The sequence below is a fragment of the Gouania willdenowi genome, chromosome 12 (genome assembly GCF_900634775.1).
Source record: "Gouania willdenowi chromosome 12, fGouWil2.1, whole genome shotgun sequence".
NCBI lineage: Eukaryota > Metazoa > Chordata > Actinopteri > Blenniiformes > Gobiesocidae > Gouania > Gouania willdenowi.
In genome coordinates, this window is record NC_041055.1 from 33,137,098 (window position 1) to 33,157,555 (window position 20,458).

Consider the following 20,458-nt stretch of genomic DNA (forward strand, 5'->3'; position numbering starts at 1 on the left):
GAACACAGTCACCAATACCTGACGATATGATGCCACTCACGATTTCCATGTCACGATGCGATATATACAGATACAAAACAGTACGATATACATTGCGCTATATCGTGATATCAATAATTAGTCATCTTTAAAAGTACAAAATGGTATGGATAGTTTAATTTATTTTTAAACTTGAGATACGTGTTATGCTAATGTTAGCAACATTAAATGGTTTTTATTTGTAAAAAACAAGATTGAAAAAATTAATTTGGGCCTTTTTTTAATCATTTAATCAGTACGATAATGTCGCTTAGTCCACATGGAGCTGTCAATCACTGCTCACTGAAAAACAAGCCCCTCCTCTTATAGAAGGGGCGGGGCCTACAGTGACAGATCTAATCTCAACGAATAGAAACATTCTATTGTACTAGCAACGATCAACCCATAGAGGGCTTTTAATGAATCCAAGAGTCAGTGATAGACATTTGAGAAGTCATTAAAATACATTTGATAATCAAATTCTCCATTAGCAGCTTTTTTTTACCCTATATATTTTATACATATACACAAATAATAAAGCTTCTATTTCAAAACAAGAAATTTGGAAAAGATGATTTGTAAAAAGCATTTCATTCACTTAGAAATAATTTGAATGAGGTTTTGGTTTAACTAATATTTTTAAGTACGATGATTAATATCAGGTTAGTCAATGAAAAGTTTCATATCTTCATCTTTTATACATGGAAAACAACAAACATTCAAAAAATAATGCTGGAATTATTACACGGAAGTCAAAGACGCAATAAGCAGATGCCTCTGAGGAAGACTGGCAGTTGACAGTTAAAATATGTCAGGAGATCAAAGTAAATTTCCTGAAAAAAGTCCAAATGAAATCTTCATATAACATTCAAAAAATGATTTCTCTGATTTAAAATTATTCAATACACATAAACTACATGTTTGTTTGGTTTGAATCAGATGATCTGAGGGTCACATGATCAACATTTAAAATAGCCAATCAGAGCGTTAACAGTTTGTGTTTTTGGAGTAATTTTGAGTATTATTATTTTTTTTGTCATTTTGTGTATTTTTTGAGTAGTATTTTGTTATTTTTGTAATGGTTTTGTGTACAGTATTTGGTCATGTGACTCGTGTCATGCTTCCAATGATGTTAGCATTTTTTCTTTCAGCTGCTTTCTGGTGCCCTCAGGTGGCCACGCCCCTTACTGCAGCTCATACTTCACACACACAAAAAAAAAAACATCCTCAGGTGTTCTGATGTGTTTATTTCTTGTAATAAAATTAAAGACATCTTTGAAGTCATGACATCATATTTTTTTAAATGACCTCCAGGTCATGCATAATATGTCATTAACAAAAAAATAAAAGAAATAAAACAGCACCAGGCATCACAGCTTCAGTACAGTTAAACTAATCAGCACCACACACACTGTTCTTCAGATGGAATGTAATCAGATTACACATCTGACTGCACTCCTCATCGATTGTTAGAAATTTAAAAAATATTCCTAATAAATGCATGTGCTTATGTAAAGTACCACAGGTTAGAAAACGCATATCAGATGTCCATTTCAAACTGGGCGTCTTCTCCTAAAAATAATAAAAGAAAAACAATGTTTTAATGAATGAAAACACTCCATCAACGAGTTATTGTTGTTCACCTGCGCTCTCTTCCACGTGCACGCCATGCACGCCGTGCTCAAGGTTGTTCCTGCTCAGCTCCTGGTTCAGATCTCTGGGTGATTCTGGTTTGAGGGGTCTCGTCACCCCCGGGATGTCGGGCAGATTTGGAGGCGTCTGCGCCAACGGAGACGTCCGACACTGCAGGAGGAACTTCCTGTCGTAGATGATCCTGGTTCCTGAACGCACCACGGAGACATATGATAAAGTTTAACAAGATAAGAAGAAAAAAACAGAAATACATAAACACAAGATGGGATTTAAGATTAAAACAACTTCTAAACAATAAAGTTACATTAAAAACAAATGTTTTTAGTGTAAAAATATATATTTTTTTAACAATTATTTAATTTAAAAGCTACTTTACAATAAAAACAGTAAATACAGAGAAAAAAAGCAATGTACAGTGTAGGTGACAGAGGAAACATTTACAGAGTTCAATTATTAGGGCTGACTGGAAGAGATGGATTTGAAGAGGGGTACGGTGTCATTGTTTCTGATGTCCGACGCACATTTCTTAGTGCCCGTTGAACTTTGCTGTGTCTGTGAAGCTCCGTCCATTTTTTGTGAAGCGCAGCGGTGAGAACGTGATCAGCTTTAATCATCTTCACCTGCTCAGTGTTCGATCTGTTATGTCTGGCTAAATTAAAAGGAGCAAAAATATGGAAAGAAAAAGTGATGAAAATAGGTTAAAATATGGTGAGTAGGAGTGTGACAATATCTCGATACGGTGATATATCGCAATATTTTTTCGCACAATTGATTATCGATATGCTTGCGCTATCGATTTTTTTAATTTTTTTTAAACTTTTCTGTTTTTTCACTAAAATGTACAGGTACGTCGTCACTGTTTGTTGAAGGAATTAATATATTGTTTACTGTAATATTTCACTATAATGATGTCACTGGTAATAAAGACCCTATTTATTGTTTACATAAAGCACTATTAGAGATACTTATTAGTTTACATTGGTATGTTGACACTTATTTACAGAAATGTTGCACTAAAATAGTCTCACTGTTCATAGGACACTTCTTATATTTATTGTCTTTCAGAGATAGAAAATAAAAATAGTATTTTTTCACTTAATCTTTTTTTCTTGTTATGTCATAGATTATCGTAGATTGATTTCTGACCAATATATTGATAATCGCAGTATCGTCATATCGTGAGATAATTGTTATTGTGAGCTTTATATTGCGTATCGTATCGTGAGGTACCCAGAGGTTCCCACCCCTAAGTTTGGTGTAGTTGCAGAAAAAGGGTAAAAATAAGCAAAAATGGGCTCAAATTGTTCAGAAAATATTCTTTCGACACCAAGGTTGAGAACCATTGTAGGGAGATGAATTCAGATCAGTTGTTTATAAACAGTTATGTGACAGTACCTGACTACACACCTGTGACCTAGTGGTTATTGATCAGCTGACTGTCCTTATCAATGTGAACAAAGTAACTCCATCAGCTGCAGCGGACGTGTGTGTTCCCAACACACACACACACACAGTGTGAGCAGTCAGATGGTGTCAGAGTGTCGGTCCGTACAGTGTGAGAACATGAATCGTGAGCTGTAAACATTCGGGCTCTGGACATGAGTCGCACAGTTTGAGCTGAGAACGATTGAAAAAAAAAATCACACTGTGTATCTCAGTCTTTACAGCACAGAGAAAACTGCTCCATTTCAAATTTTACACATTTGTGATGTCACAAGATAAATCTGTAAATAAAATTCCCTCCCCTCTGCTGGTAACTCCACCCATGGACTCCACCCCCAACCTGATGAAAACCTTAGTAAAAGTCCACCATTGTTTTTCTTGCTAGTGAAGGAGTGATGGCTACCAGTGAAACTAAATACAGAACTTTCCTGCTGCCTGTGCCACGCCTCCAGTCAACGTACACTGTAGTGTCAGCACTATTTGTGGTTCGGTGCATTGGAGAACCTGTTCTATCACCTCGTATCACTGATCTGATGTGTTTGTGACGCAGTTGGTGGAGAAAACAAATGATGATCACTAGGGATGTAACGATTCACTCAACTCCCGATACGATTCACGATACGATTCTCTCACGATTTATTTTACAAAAAGGGACTGTAGACAAATGATGACTGAAAAATATTCCTTTATTTTTTTTCGAGGAAAAACTACAAAATACTATATTATTTTCCTTTTATTTTTCATTGTCAAAAGAATCCCTTGATAAACTATTCAAAACAATGCAATTCTGGTTCTATAGTAAACAATGCAAAACTACATAATAACTATCTTTATTTTTAAAAGTGCAACTGAAAATGTATTTTGTGCCTTAACAATTGGACTTTAAAAAAAAGGTAATTTTACTGTATTTACATCAGATATTTGTTTGGACCAGCAGAGGGCGCTGGTAACCCAGTGGTCGGTTGGTATACAGATATTCTAGCAGTGAAGAAGAGAAGCTATGCTAGAAGACAGAGCTAATAGAAAAACGTGACTTTTACAGATATTCACGTAATATTACAGATATTTTTTCGGTGCTACAGGGGTAAGGAATCATTTATGAACATGTTTAAGAGTAGAAGGCGGCCAGAAAGAGAGTACTTGGCGATTCCGCCCGCCGCCAACACTTCTGGACAAGAGAAGGATAAATAGATAAATAGTTACCGCCCTCTGCTGTTTAAAAAAAGTACTGCGATTCAATTTTCAGAGTATCGATATCAACCGTGATACCTATGAATCGATTTTTAACTGCCATACGATTAATCGTTACAACCCTAATGATCACATTAAATACACTATTCCTGTAGTTAGAAAAGCAGAGGAGGAGGAGACAGTGACTCAGCAGCGGAGCCAGAGACAACAGTGAATCTATTTACATAATCCACGTATCAAATAAGGATAATCCATGTTCTTGTGCAGAAAAAGGATTGATTTAATAGCGGATGCTTGTGCTTCAAGCCTGTCTTAATTCATTCATTCACACTGTGCTGACAGATGAAACACTTTTTCATTTATTTATTTTTTTGCAGCCAGCACTCACACAGAATCACGTTCAGGCAATAAATACATTATATTTGATATTTAATCTTTATCACATATATAAGTGGATTACAGTTTATTTTAAAAGGTATTGAAACCGATACCGTTGCTGGTCGACCAATGAAAATCTTGGTCGACCACGACGGCATCGACCAATTAGTGAGTAAACGACCAAAGTTGGCATCTCTAAATCATAAAAAACTCAAATTTGACCTCTGGTTGTATGATAGCTTTATTATATTGATTTTACAACAAAAACAAACTTGAACTCATCTATTTTCTATTCCATGAACTGGGGATGTAACGATTCACTCAACTCCCGATACGATTCGATTCACGATACTGGGTTCACGATACGATTCTCTCACGATTTATTTTACAAAATGAGACTGTAGACAAATGATGATTGAAAAATATTCCTTTATTTTTTTAAGGGGGAAAAAAACTATAAAATACTGTACTGTTTTCCTTTTATTTTTCATTGTCAAAAGAATCCCTTGATAAACTATTCAAAATAATGCAAATTAACTAAAAATAAATCTTGAATTAAATAAATAAAGGAATAATACAAATGAAGAAGAAGCTTATTAATTTTAATTCTGGTTTTATAATAAACAATGCAAAACTGCATAATAGTTCTTTTTCTTTTTAAAAGTGCAACTGAAAATGTATTTTGTGCCTTAACAATTGGACTTTAAAAAAAAAAAAAAAAACCGTGATTGCCCTGATTTACGTCATATTTGTTTGAACCAGCAGAGGGCGCTGGTAACCCAGTGGTCAGTTGGCATGCAGCTAATCGAGCAGTGAAGAAGAGATGCTATGCTAGCAGACAGAGCTAATAGAATAACGTGACTTTTACAGATATTCATGTAATATTGCAGATATTCTTTCGGTGCTAAAGGGGTAATGAATCATTTATTAACATATTTAAGAGTAGAAGGCAGCCAGAAAGAAAGTATTAGCAGACTCCGCCCGCCGCCTACACTTCTGGATAGCGCCCTCTGCTGATTAAAAAAAAGTATTGCAATTCAATTTTCAGAAGATCGATATCAATCGTGATACCTATGAATCAATTTTTAACTGCCTTACGATTAATCGTTACATCCCTACTATGAACAGATGATGTAAAATATATTAAAAATCATTCTCAATGTGGTTCTCCTGCTAAAATTAAAATAACCATCATCATCATCATCAAGCAAAATTTAGTCCAAACATATCTAAATATTCAGTGTGATAAAGAGAAAAGTAGGGCTGGATCAGAAAAAAAAAAAAAAAAAGATTATTTAATACATCAGAGTGTAAACATTAGTCATTTTAATACTTTGTGTGAACAGCGTTAGTTATGAGTATATTTTTCATATTTAAGTTAAACTGGTTCTGTGAATGGAATATCTTTAACTGGATTATTAAAAAAAATCTTATTTTTTTTAAAGTGCTTTTACTTTAAAAATGTGAAACTAACACTTATAGAATATTTCTAGAAGTGTGTGATTCAACTTGTACTTTTGGAGAATAAAAATAAGGAAATTAAAAACGTTATAATGACCATCAAACCACAACACTAGTGAAATAGATGGTTCAATTTCACTTCATTATATTTAATAAAATATTTATCATCGGGTACAGTTTGCATGAATATTATGATGGAAATAAAAATACTTTGTAATCATATACAGGACTATAATAAAACTAAAATAGAGCAGAAAATAAATAAATAATAGATACAGACTAGTCACACCACATGATATTTAGACACTGAATAACTTATTAAATAACTATATTAGAGTCACATTTTTTGTTGACGTTACTAATTATTTTATACCTTCTTATGCATTTAAACTAGTGCTGGCAGATATGGACATCTTAAATCTTGATATATCGCCTGGCCCTGACTTAAAAAAATAAATAAATGAACTAAAAGGAATGTAATTGGACAGAATATTTAATAAGGTGTGATGTCACTGATCCAAATATCGAAAGGGCAGCCATGTATCGTGATAAATCGTGTGGGGGCAGCTATGGTAAACATGTTGCATCAGAGTAACAACAGTGTGGTGTAACAGCTGTTCTATAAATACTTCTTTAGATAGTGTGTAACTAAGGCCTGTAGTGTGTTCTTTGATAGTCCCACTGACCTCCAGGGGTGGTGCTGAACACGGTTCCCCCGGGAGTGCTGCTGTAGTCCTGGGGCATGTGAGCCGCGTCATGGACCGCGACCCTCCGGACGGCCGGAATGTCCCTGCTCCTGGTACTGCTCTGGTTCCCCGCTGACATAGTGTTAATGTGTGCTAGTGTATGTCTGTGTAAATACACTATGAACGTGTAACCGCTGCTCCACGTGCTGCTGCGGACAGCGGAACCACAACAACACTTCCTACATGGACACGTGCAGCCCACAGCTCTGATTGGCCGAGAGCAAGGGGCGGGACAGATGATGGGAAATGTAGTTTTTATCTGTAGGCTTTGCGTCGCACACGTTTAATAAAAGTTTACTGACAGAAATGTGATTGTGTGATATTTAGGTATTATTAATACCGATATGATCATGAACGTAGAGAGAAATGAAGTGTGTGTGTGTTTTTGGAGTCATACTGTGTATTTGTCTGTAAAATGTGTTTTATTATGTGTTTTTGTCATGGAGTTTATTTTTGCTTTTGTTTTTGTTTTTTTTTTCATTTTTGCTGTCACTTTGTGCATTTTTCTTGTCTTATGAATTGTTCTGTCATTTTACGTACTTTATTTGGTATCGTATTTGGAGTTCATTGTGTGTTTTTGCTGTCAGTTTGTGTATTTCTCTTCTTCTTTAATGTTTTGTGTGTTTTTAGAGCCATTTGTGACTTTTTGCTGTGAGTTTGTGTATTTTTCTTTTTTGTGATTTTTTTCCCTGTTATTTTCTGTTTTTTATTTTTTTAGTTTTGTGTATTTTTGGAGTAATTTCTGTTGTCAGTGTGTGTTTTCTGGTTGTTTGTATTTTTTTTTAGAGCCAATAGCGAATTTTTGCTTTCATTTTGTTTATTTTTCTTGTTTAATGTGTTCTTGGAGTCATTTGTGTATTTTGATAAAATACATACACTGACTACCAGAATTGTTGATGTCATGTAAAAGAGGAATGTGATTATAAGTATCTTGTTTATCATTTTTCTGACTCTGTGTGAGTTTTTAAGAGACACGAGAAACAGTTTGTCACATCTTTGTTTATTACCTCTTGTAAATGGTCTGAGCTGGTGTACAGGGTAAAATGATCTATACATATCTGAATCATATACATGTTCACATTAGTCTCCAGCCTCTCCAACGATACAAAAGAAAGTAAAAATGTGATGGGAGCTACAGAGCCTACGCCCTTTAATGAAGTGGGCGTGGCCTAATGCTAGCTAATGCTTCAAGAACATCCAGAACAACTCTTAACAGGGTGAATAGCATTCTAATGAAATAGATTTTCTCATATATTTATACATATATTTTCAAAGAAACATCTTTTTCTCTTTTTTGTGCATGTGTGCATTTGCATTCCTTAGGATAGAATAATATGAATATTGCGTTTACATGGTCATGTATCCGTTCTAATGGATTAGGAGGCGAGCGTCGCTTTCATTTTACATTTTTTCCTCAGGTTATACGTCTTTATTTACGTCGATGCCATTTTCCCTTTAATCCAGTTATGGTTGGATACCAAGCGTTACATCGCACACACATACAACCACATCCATCCACTGACACACAACCACACACACACACACACACACTTGCATACCATGCATTAACAAGGTAGAGGAAAGCTTTGTTTTTTGATTGCACACGATCGACTGAATCGAAAGATCTAAACGACCTTTTTGGATGTTTGGAAAAGTTAACGTAACATTTGTTTAATACTGCATTAGTAACCTAGAACTGACATCATAGAGTGACATGAATAGATTGGATCATAACTGGAGTGAATAGTTCAATCTGCTTTAAACAACCCTGATTATTACCATACAGCAGTAACAATGATTCAAAATCCATATCTAACGCTAGGGGGCGCTCAAGAGCTCTGTTACTAAAGGAGAGATGCTAAACTTTAACTTGGAAGGAACTGGATTTCCTCCTCAGAATAAATAGAGTAATGTTTGAACGTTTAGTTCCTTACGGTCCATGAAAAGCATCGGAAATGAAACGTAACGTTATCGATAGTTTTCATTTCTGGTTGTGATGATAGATGTGAAGGTGATTTAGTTTAAAAGATATTTTATTTATTAAACCGAATAAATAAAATAAACAAATAAATATTCAACAGTTGGTGCTGGGGAAATATTTGGACGAGGGATGCACGATATTATCTGCTCGTTATCGACAATATCAGCTTTAAAATTAAATATTGGACATTCTGCCGATATAACAACATGCGTTGCTTTCTTGATCAACACAGACATATACGTAGACGCCTCGTCAGCTGTGGAGAGGCGGGGCTAAGCAATGTCACATCGTGTATAAAGCCTGATATATGCTACTACATCAACGCCATAGCTACATACTTTACGTAGATGTAAATCCCTACGCTGTAAGCCTATGTGTGCTAGGACTGGGCAATATATTGAGAGTCAAGATATGTCAAGATTTCTGTTTTAGAGATAAAGAAAATTACAATATCGCCTTCAATAACTGTATTTCATAACTTAAAAAAAAATTAAAGTACTGGTACACTTCTTCATATATGAACAACATGAAAAGCACAATTAGATGGATTTCTGACCTTAAACCAACCACACTACACAACTCACTCACACATGCTGTCCCTTAGAGGAGAAAAAGATTAAAGAGGAACAAATTGTGCAGCTGTTTGTTAATAAATGTTCCTATTTTGCATCAGCAAATTTAACATAGAATTGTTTTTCTCGTCAGACTTTATTGAGTTATAAATATCGAGTTTTATATCGTATATCGCTATTAGTGCGATATACGAGTCCGAAGTGCTGTTGGCTAACCTCTGCGTCATGTCTACGTGTCATTTTTTGTGTTTTCATTACCATTTTGCATATTTTTCTTTAATTTTGCATATTTTCTAGAGTCATTTTGTGCATTTACTTTTGGGGGGTCAGACAAATTGGATGAAGGGACACGTGTGGCCCCCAGGCCACCAGTTGCTCATGTCTGCTTTAGAGCATTCAACGCGGTCCGCAGGAGAAAATAAATATTACACAGAAAACATAACGACGCAGTAGCATAAATCAGGAGCAAAATACAGGAGTGTTTGGAAATAAACTGACACTCAATAATCTCAAAGTTGGAATTATTCACTGGATTTATTAATTTCACAATGCTTGGATTTTATAAAAATGCTGTTTTTATCACTGAAATACAAAATATAAGCAAATAAGTGGGTAGTAATGTAATGTCTGTATTTATCCATCAGGACAACATGATGATAAAGAGTTTGCAGAATAAATATGTTTGATAATTCCACTACAGAAAGTACATGATCTCTGCAAAATGTCAGCATATTAAATATCGGCCAAAAATCCAATATGGTGCATCCTTAATTTAGACAAATACTAGAATAATAGGATTAGTACAGAACTAACTCAAAGTTACACTTAAAGTAAATATATATAATATTTACATCATCTCTAGTGCATGAGTTGATTTAAATGCATTTTGGGATCCATGTGGTTGTGAGAAAAAGTGCTAAACAGTTTAAAATAGTGCTGCATTAGAGCGAGTACATCAAACCAGTGAATAATCTGTTCTCAACATGTGGTCACATTCAACAGAGGAAGAAGAAGAAACTCACAGCTGGACTATAGCTGAACGACTAACCTGATAGTTTTTAGTTTTTAGCTTAAATGCATGCAGTCATTGGTTTATAACGTTCATTATGTACACGCTACAAAACAGAAATATTCACCGGTGGATGAACTGGAACAACGTGAGCTTTTAGCTCTCGTGCTGTAGAGAACGACGTGTCAGCACAAAATAGTCGCACGAGTGACTGAATGTCATGAAAAAACAACACAAAGATGTGTAGTTATTACGAAATATTAAACATACCTTCACATGTGTTTTAGTTCCTGTAAAAAGTCTTTGAATAAAACAATCAATGAGTGGATATTGATCGTTAATAAAGTGATCAGAACAGATGCTTCACCCTTCACTCAGGCTACAGTTTCATTTACAGTACTTTATAAACGTGTGTGTGCTACTGCCTCCTTCTGCCTCAGGCCTTTGCATAAAGTGTCTGAGAAATGGACACCAGGTGAAGATGGATGATGGATGGATGGATGGATGGATGGATGGATGGTAAAGAAAAAAACACTAGGGCGACGTCGGATGCGTTCACGTCAAGTTTGAACCTGTCTAAGCCCCTTCATCTAGACCAGAGACACAAATGAACAAAGAACTAAAGAACTGAGCCTGAACAAAAACAGTTTCAAAGCTAAAACGAGATATGTTTAGGTTTCATTTAAAACTTTTTATTTTGAACTCCTCACATCTTTCGACTGTGAACTGCCAGACTCCTTCAGAGGCGTCTGTTGATCGCTTTGATGTTTCCTTGATTTAAGCGTAATAATTCCAGAAAGTTCATTTTTTCTTCCTATTCAAAAAGAAACCCAATGAACTTTCTGTAATTATTACATTTACTTTAAAAAACCTGGAAATATTCTCACAAATTCTGTCAAATTACAGTGAAAATTTCCAGCAAATTAGTTGCAAAGTCAAGGAATCTCGACCAATTATTCACCAATCGGGATCTTGTTTAAATTTGTACTTTTTCCTTCAGAATTTACAAAAAAATGTTTCGGTCCAAATGACCAGTTAATTTAAATGTTTTCCCACACTTTTTAATCTCAAATTATGGACAAAACTCTTAAAGTTGTCCAATATCCTACAATAATAATAATTATTATTATCCTTAAAAAATATTCCACAAAATCCCTCAAATTAAGTAAAAAATTGGACACAAAATGAAGGAAATTGAAGCTCTTGAATCTGTCACTAAATGCTCAGATCAAAGTCACTCATAACGTCTGAAATCAAAGACGTCCTTATTTACTATTTTTGCTCCAAATGGTGGAAGTTTTGTGTTTGACGTGTCTGGTCTAGATAAAGACTCACTTTATACACACACACACTCACACACACACACACACACACTCACACACACACACACACACACACACTTCTTGGTCATTATTGCTGTGACAAACGTCTCTGACTTTAACACAAAGCGATGATAGAAATGAGCGAGTTGTGCTTGAGTCACATACAAACGTCCTGACAATTCAAAGGTCATGGGTCAGAGTTTGAGAAGACGAACACGGCGTCATGTGGGCCTCGGCCATCTCACATCAAAGCCATGTTACATCAAAGGAAAGACGTGAGCATACACAGAGCGTGTGATTCTACTGCATATACTGTATACGCTCAAGCTGCTGCTGCTCGAGGATCAGATCAAAGACGACGAGCGCTACTCGAGGGTAAAACGGTGGAAGAGCGTGGAGAAGGTTCTAAGGAAGGATGAAGTTCTCCATAGAAAACATTCCCAACATCTGGAAAAACAGATTGTTTTGGAAAACAAGACGTTCCTGAAAACCTAAAGTGGACGACGACAGGAAGTGAGCGTTAAAGAAACGGCATTTGGACGAGAGCGATGGGTTAGCGTCTCATTCACCGTGACATCAAAGGAGACCATGAGCCAATCAGAGGCCGAGGCTCAGCATTAAAGCTAGAAGCAAAGACATGCATAAACACACACACACACACACACGGCGTCCACAGAGCGTAGAGTGCATAACGTCACAATAAGAGCGTATGTGTGGAAGGGGGCGGGGCTTGGGGAGGCAGGGGGCGTGGTCAGCGTACACATCCATCCAGGGAGGAACTTTTGGCTGTAGAGTCACTGTTGGGGCCAAAACTAGGTCCGTGGCCTGGCCCGGGGCCAGAGGAAGCTCGGGTCCGGCTCCGTTAGTTTGCAGATGATGACAGTTGAAAAGGTCAGAGGTCAAAGGTCAAAGGGCATGCACCATCAGTCAGCATGCGATTACAGTTCACAGGAAGCACTTTGTTTGCTTTTTGTTTTTTTTTCATGGTGTTTTACTAACATTGATTATTTTTTATAGAAAAACAAACGCTCATGCCATCGTTGATATTCTGCTTTACAAATGTTATAAAACTACAAGATCATCTCTTGTTTGTGGTTGTTTCAGTTCTGTTGCTTCTTCATTTGTTCTGTTCCATCGTTTCACTTCCCTTTGCGCTCAGATCTGGGTTTAGCAGTGGATGGTTTGACAGTCACTTTCCTGTCCTGGGAAACACAAAGAGTCTCAATATAAGGTTCATCAAACATGGAGCAGGAGTGGGCGGAGCTTAGGAAACAAATGGCACCATGCGTTCATTACTGTGAACAGATTGATTGGTTCTGTGGATGAGTTTCTGAATTTAAATGAAATAAAAACATAGAGTTACTGTGATTCACATTGAGTCTTTAATCATTTCCTTTCTACAGTAGGACAATAAGACAAGAAAACACAGTTTTGGATATGGAATGAAATTCATTAAAGCTGCTGGAGATGAAAGGTTTTTATCTGATTAATACATCACATCGATCAATAAATCAAAAACTGTTTATTAAAAAAAGATGAAAAAGTTTGAAATTGTCACTCAAAAGTTTGTTTTGATCTCCACTCTAAACATTGTGGGAAAAGTTTGGTGCATTGCATTGTGGGATGTTCAGCAGTGTTCATTTTGTCAAGTTTTGTCACAGTTTTTGTCGACTACAATGTTTTTTCAGTGACATTAACTAAACTATGACTAATTTAAAAAATGCAGTGGTTATCTGTACGGTTGCTGTATCAATATACCGACATTCTATCCGTACGCAGCGCCCCTCATTGGTCAGTTTAGGTCCCATGACTACGACTAAACCTAACTAACCCTAAAAATTGCTGTGATATTGGGTTATAACTCTAAGACGCTACGTACGTGTACTTCAGGAACCGTACCAATAGTCCTGGGGGTTGTCCATACGGCAAATAGACACTTTCTTTAAAAAAAGAAAAGGGTTAAAATGGTGGAAAAGGTGGTGAAATTAAATTTTAAAAACCACAGAAATTGGTTAAAAGTTACGAATTAGAGTTGACAAAAACAGAAGGAAAAAGTGTGAAAATGGGTTCAAAGTGTTAATATTGGAACAATTAGTTTAAACTGGTAAATAAAGGGCATGACAAACAGTGAATGTGGTTAAATTGTCAAAAATAATCAGGAAATCTGGTGAAAAGAGGTTAAAAGTGACAATAATGGGTCAATATATGTGACATTAGGTGTAAAAGTGGTAGAAATGGTTTATAAGTGATGAACATGTCTGGAAAGTAGAAAAATGTGTAGAAAAGTCATTGAAATGTGATGTAGAAGTGTCAGAAATGGGAGAAATGTAGCAAAAATACATTAAAAGGAGCAAAAATATGGCAAGAAAAATATATGGATATATAAAAATATGAGTTTGGTGTAGTTGCAAAAATGAGCTGAAATTGTTCAGAAAATATTCTTAGTACCTTGAAGGCATCTGGAGACCCTTTTCCCAGTGTCTTGCAACACAAAATGGGATCCTGACACCAAGGTTGAGAACCTCTGAACTACAGAACTCCACTTCCCACAATGCAATTTGCTCAACCTTGTGTTTACAGTGGAAATCAAAACGACTTTTGAGCAGAAATGTCAACGTTTTCTATCTTTTATTTGAGCAAATGATTTTTAATTTATTGATCCATGAAACCTCACTGTGTCTATCTGATAAAATAATTGCTTTAAGTCATTGATCTTTGTTATTTAGTTCAGTTTGTAGACTCAATGTGGCATTAGAGAACATGTGCACTAATAAATTATACATATAGTATTAAACCCTAGAGTCCAATAGTTCTATTCTAAGCACTGGGATGCACTAGTGCTTGAGTGTGTGTGTGTGTGTGTGTGTGGGGGGGGGGGGGGGGGGGGGGGGGAGCATAGAGAGCTGCCCTTCCTCACCTCTACCACCACCTAGAGGAGGGAGGATTAACAACAGGTCACTCACACCTTTCCTTCTAAAAACACCAGGGATTCAACATCAGATCAGAGGGTTGGATTTCTTTGACTTTGGAACATATTAGTGAATAAAAAACGTGATTATCTGACCTGTGAAGGTCACATGATCAACATTCATTCAGAATAACGACCAATCTGATCATTAACAAAGAGTTTAGTCTGTTGTTGTTGGGTTTTTTTGTCTGTTTTTGGACATATTTTGTGCATTTATGGCATCACTTTGTACATCTTTGTTGTCATTTTGTGTATTTTTCTTTTTAGTTTGATACAAAGTTTTGTAAAAGGATGAAATGGATGGTGTCTAAAAACACACAGAATGACTGAAAATATATAGACCACAACAAAAGCACACAAAGTGATAAAATAATACACTAAAGGACAACTAAACACAAAATTAATGTAAATCAAAATGTTATATGTAACTGAAAATGTTAAATTTAAACCTACATCGTGGCTATTTTTTAGGGTATTTGTGGTCATTTTGTTTTTTGTGTTTTTGGAGTGATTTTGTGTATATTTGTCATTATTTTGTATGTTTTTGGTGTTTTGTGTGTCGTGTGCGTTAGAACATTTGAGCTGTGACCAAATCACTTGCTCTCACGCACAGACAGATGGACAGATGGACAGATGGACAGACAGACACAGGACTCACCTTTCTAGTAATCACGTTCCCACGCTCCTCTACATGCTCCTCCTTCTCCTTCCTCTGCACCAAACACAACAATTCATCACATGTTCACAACCTTAAAGTTCTCACGTTACTGTAACTGAGTTGCTATTATTGGTACTTATATGAGTATATTTGTAAATCACTAATTTTACTAGAAGTAAAGTAATTCATTACGTTTCTACACCTAACCATTAATGAGTAAATGATTATTTTAATTTTAAAACAATCAACATTGTGAAACTACAGAGAATAAAATAACCAGACAACAATCAAATGCATCACATCACAGCCGACCAATCAGATTAAACGTATAGAATGGCACCAAAACAGCTTTGAATGGTTATGTTTTTATTTATTTAAAAAATAATTGTACATTTTGACAAACCTTTTATTTTTAACAGATGCCTTTGTGGAAAATAAGTGAAGTTCTAATTGTGATAGATTTGTTTCTACATGAGATGTTTACTGTATGTAAGGGACCCGTACCAAGATTTATTACCAACAATAAACGTGGGGGGTGAAAGTAACTAATAACTTTGACTTTGAGTACTATTTTATGTATAACTTACCTGTACTTGTATTAGAGTACACATTCAGTAAAGTAACAGTACTTCTACTTGAGTATTTTTTACACTCTTATTTTGGTAAATATTAACATGAACTGCGTATAACGTAAAACGTGCGTCACAAACCGTGTGGAGCAGAGCGTCCTGAGCCGTGTGCACGCCACAGTCACGCCCTGAGGAGGCCGAGCCCCCCCAGCTCTGCAGGGGGTCTTTGTCGGGAAGGTACGGCTGGAATGCTCCGCCTCCAACCCTCCTGAACAGGAAGTGCATCATCAATTAGAGGAAGTAAAACAAAACGTTCATGTGCATCGTAAACTCACCAGTTGTCCCCGTTGTGCTCGGACCCCCGACCCTGTCTCTCCGCCTCCCCCTGCTGTCCTGTAACAACACAAACTCCGCCCACTGAGCCCCGCCCAACACTCCCTCCTCCTCTCCTGGTCTCTGACCTCTGACCTCCGAGTTGGCCGTTCAGGTTGACCTTGGGCACGGCACCACTCGCCCTCACTCTGTCCCTGTCAGCGAGGGCGCTGGGGGGCTCCTGTAGCCCCTCCTCCTCCTCTACTTCCCCCTCCTCCTCCTCCTCCTCCTCCTCCAGTTCCATGATGGATCCGCTGGCCCCACTGGCGCCGCTGCTGGGCCGGCCCAGGCTGTAGGGGAGGGACAGGGTGGCGCCCTCAGAGTCGTCCGCCCTGCTGCTGCCATCCAATGAGGAGTCCTCTACGGTGACCAGGGAGGGACTGACCCCCGCCGGCCACACCTGGACCTCAGACATCTCCAGCAGCGTGTCTTCTTCTGTGGTGGCTATGGGGGCGCACTCCAGACTGGACACTTCCTGCCAGTATGGCTCCGCCCCCAGAGGAGAGGGGAGGCTGTACTGCATGGAGGCGGGGGACAGAAGCTCCTCCTGGACCAGCCCAAAACCTGGAGGGAAGACAGAAGCGACAAGAGAGAGACTAACACCAGGCGGGTACAGCCAGGGGGCGGGGCTAAGGGAGGGGGCGGGGTCACGGTTTCTCCATTACGGGAGGAAACCAGCACGGGGGGAGAGGAGGGGGGGGGGGTCAGCCTTGTCCCAATCAACCAGCAGAAACCATCAAAACTAGTCCAATATGTCACTGATTAGGCTCCGCCCACTGCACGTTTACAGCTTTTGGTTTGATTCTAATAAACGTCTTGATTTATGATATTTTGACAATCTGTCTTTTGATGTCTGGTATTGGGACGTAGAGACGTGTGTGTGAAACTAATCTATGAAGGTAGAAATGATTTTATATTAAATAACGTGTGAAAACTTAAAGGGAAAAAAATGTAAAAAAATCCACAAACGTGTGTGAAATTAATTTCATGTCACAAATGATGGGAAAACATGAACCTGTAGTTCAAATTTAAAGACAAATAAATGTATATATAATATAGAATATATTTATATATGATCACAGAAAATATATTCACAAATGTGTAGACCAGTGTTTTTCAACCTTGGGGTCGTGACCCCGCGTGGGGTTGCCTGGAAATCAAATTGACGAGTAATAATAAATTAGCAACTAACTCAGTTATAGATTTCTCCAAATTAATACACAAATTCATTGAAACTCCACATTTCCCTCCATCACAGCCGTTATCACATGATGGCAATCATTTTTTATTAATATTGTTAAAAGCACTACATTTCTCCAAAATCCTGCAATTTTCTTCAAATTATTCCACAAAATTTCCCCAAATCACATAAAAATTGGTCAAAAATCTAATAAATGTAAAGTGAAGATCCTGCAGGGACTGAAATGTGTCACTTATTGCTTTGATATTACCAGTACTGTACATATTTTATCATTTATTTATACGTAAAAGTGCAAACTAGAGTACAATTATGATTAAATTACTAATTTTCCCTATAATCTGATATAAACTACTCCATATTTGGCCCCTGAACTAAAATGAGTTTAACACGCCTCTTATAAATGATAAAACTTATTTTATTGGTGTAAAAATCTATCGACACATTTAGGAATATTTTTTCTGTGGCTTCACATTCAGATCATATAGAATATATTCTATATATACAATATTTTCTTTGGGTTTAAATTTCAACTCTAGGTTCACGTTTTTTTCCCGTCATTCGTGACGTAAAATTTATTTTGTGTGATTTCTTAAACATTTTTTTTTCTTCAACTTCTCACATCACATTCTCAAAGATCTGATATTTTGCATCATATCTGCCTCCATACTCATCTGTTTAGTGACATGATGGATGCAGGGCTCTGATTGGCTACCAGGGTTAGATGATAAAGATAAAAGGTGAGAGAGAGCGAAGAGTTAAACTGAACGTGGGGTTGGCACGATATTTGTGAAGAAAGAATAGATAAACTTTCTTATGACGAACTCTTCCTACAATGATGAGTTCATCACATTAATATGATTTTAAATAAAGCTTTTTAAAGTCAGTGTACGTTAGCACGAGCTATCGTTCCAACCCGTTAGTCACACACGTGGATGTGCTAAACAGCAGCACCGTGCACACACCGTGCACGGTGCTGCTGTTTGATTGGTGCATAGCATTTCATGCATTTCTCACACTGGTCCCAACATATCAAAAAAATTAAATCAAATCTCACACTCACACAGAAACTTTAGATATAGAGTTGATTTAACGCTACATTCAAAACTGTTTATTGTTCCTATTTAACTAAGTTACCATGGCAACAAACAAAAAAGTACACACAATCAAAAAAAGAATTAAAATTAACGTTTGTGTTCTAGTGAGTAACTGTACTGTTTGAATTATTACTGAGAGCTGTAGGAGCTTAGTTTCTATTTAAATTATTATTTCTAAAGTTGAGATGCGTTTGCTTTCATCGTTTCAGAATTCTTTGATTAAAAAAAAAAGAAAGATTATTAATTTAGAAGATCTACTGAAATGTGTCACAAATAATCAAATAATGCAAGTATTTTTTAATACAAATGTCTGCATGTGACTGTATTTGTATTTAAGCTTTGGATCTGGAGTAGCAGTGTAGTTATTAGAAATAATAATAATATAGTAGCTCTGATTAATGTAAACGCGTTATTAACCAATGAAAAAAGTATTTAATTAGTTAAGACACGCCCACTCTATACCATAACAACAATCTATGCTATGCTAACTAGCTACTCAATACAGCTCTCACAACATTTTTAGTTTCAAATATTACTGAAATATTTATGTTTTTTTCTCATTTTTACAACAGGTGGTCTAATACATTTATTTAGCACTGACTATAAATATCAATTTATATGATATAAAATTGTATTTCAGATTCATATATCAACATAAGATGGTGGGAAAGTGAGCATTAACATTATAACATTACAATAATATAGAATACATCATTTCATCCTAAATAAAACTGTAGATCTATAATTGTTAGAAGGTGAAATTCTTTTTTACAGTGTTGATAATGAATCGTGGGTTTAATGCATGTGTGTGTGTGTGTGTGTGTGTGTGTGTGTGTGTGTGTGTGTGTGTTTCTGGGATGGTAAAGGGTTGACATGGTCAGAATGAGGTGAAAGATGAGATGAATGAGCAGGTTTCCATCCCTGCTACTGTTTAAACACACACACACACACACACACACACACACACACACACACACACACACACACACACACACACACACACACACACACACACACACACACACACACACACACACACACACACACACACACACACACACACACACACACACGTGTCACAGGCACAACATGGAGGTGGGGACGGAAAAAATTTACAGAAAAAAGTACAACACACTGCACAACACGTGACACTGCACAAAACACACCCAGTGTTTAAGAAGATAAGAGGACTTAACGTTAGCGACAGTAATAGCTCTCATTATATAATAATAATAATAATACATTTACACTGTATATGTACAGAAATAACATTACAGTTTACAGCAGTTTTTCCTCTCCAGATAAAGTGGAACAATGTTGATGATCTACAGACTCACATCAGACGAGGACAAAATAAGTCAAATTGATTCTGAACAAATGTAGCTGTAACGTCTTTAATAGTTATAGATATTAAAATATATCCCTTTCTATTAGGGATGCACTGAATATTGAGACCCTGAAAATTTAAGGCTGAAAAACCAAAACGCTTTTACTCACTGAAACGAGATGTTGTAAAGACGCAAACAATCATTGCAGTGAGCGTGTGTCAACATGTGCGTGGAGCGGCCATATTTAAACAAAGCATTGATTATGCAAAGAATTTACATTTCTGTCACATCAATGCTCAACATGTCAACACACTTCACAGAGATCCTTTAGCATTGAGGTGCTAGCTGCTACATGTTTAATATTGAGGTGCTAGCTGCTACATATTTAGCATTGAGATGCTAGCTGAACATGTTTAGCATTGAGGTGCTAGCTGCTGCACGTTTAGCATTGTGGTGCTAGCTGCTACATGTTTAGCTTTGAGGTGCTAGCTGCT

General features: G+C 36.7%; 2 protein-coding genes across 8 annotated transcripts in view; both read right to left on the reverse strand.

Moving 5' to 3' along the window:
• Window positions 1-1,245: 1,245 nt before the first annotated feature.
• LOC114472974 (eukaryotic translation initiation factor 4E-binding protein 1-like) lies at window positions 1,246-7,099 on the reverse strand. Its single transcript, XM_028462303.1, has 3 exons — window positions 6,831-7,099; window positions 1,662-1,859; window positions 1,246-1,590 (listed from the first exon to the last, which is right to left on the reverse strand). Exons 1-3 carry the CDS (start codon window positions 6,967-6,969, stop codon window positions 1,559-1,561), a joined length of 369 nt encoding a protein of 122 aa, XP_028318104.1. The 5' UTR covers window positions 6,970-7,099; the 3' UTR covers window positions 1,246-1,558.
• Window positions 7,100-9,954: 2,855 nt separating this feature from the next.
• LOC114472966 (ankyrin-1-like) overlaps window positions 9,955-20,458 on the reverse strand; it is a 68,492-nt gene continuing 57,988 nt past the window's right edge. For 4 of the 7 annotated variants that reach the window (XM_028462290.1, XM_028462287.1, XM_028462286.1 and 1 more), the window contains 4 exons: window positions 16,305-16,905; window positions 16,111-16,237; window positions 15,401-15,454; window positions 9,955-12,976 (listed from right to left, as the gene is read on the reverse strand). In XM_028462290.1, coding sequence (XP_028318091.1) covers window positions 12,914-12,976; window positions 15,401-15,454; window positions 16,111-16,237; window positions 16,305-16,905 — 845 coding nt within the window. In that variant the 3' untranslated portion in view covers window positions 9,955-12,913. Of the gene's footprint in view, window positions 12,977-15,400; window positions 15,455-16,110; window positions 16,238-16,304; window positions 16,906-20,458 lie in introns of those variants that run through there. The other 3 variants (XM_028462288.1, XM_028462291.1, XM_028462293.1) reach the window with 3 other exon arrangements.

Excerpts from the sequence above, each read along its gene's own strand:
- LOC114472974 (XM_028462303.1), bottom strand. The coding sequence starts at position 6,969 with ATGTCAGCGGGGAACCAGAGCAGTACCAGGAGCAGGGACATTCCGGCC. Across the intron at positions 1,860-6,830 it reads GTTCAGCACCACCCCTGGAG|GAACCAGGATCATCTACGAC; the intron begins GTCAGTGGGACT and ends TGGTGCGTTCAG. Across the intron at positions 1,591-1,661 it reads GCACGTGGAAGAGAGCGCAG|GAGAAGACGCCCAGTTTGAA; the intron begins GTGAACAACAAT and ends TATTATTTTTAG.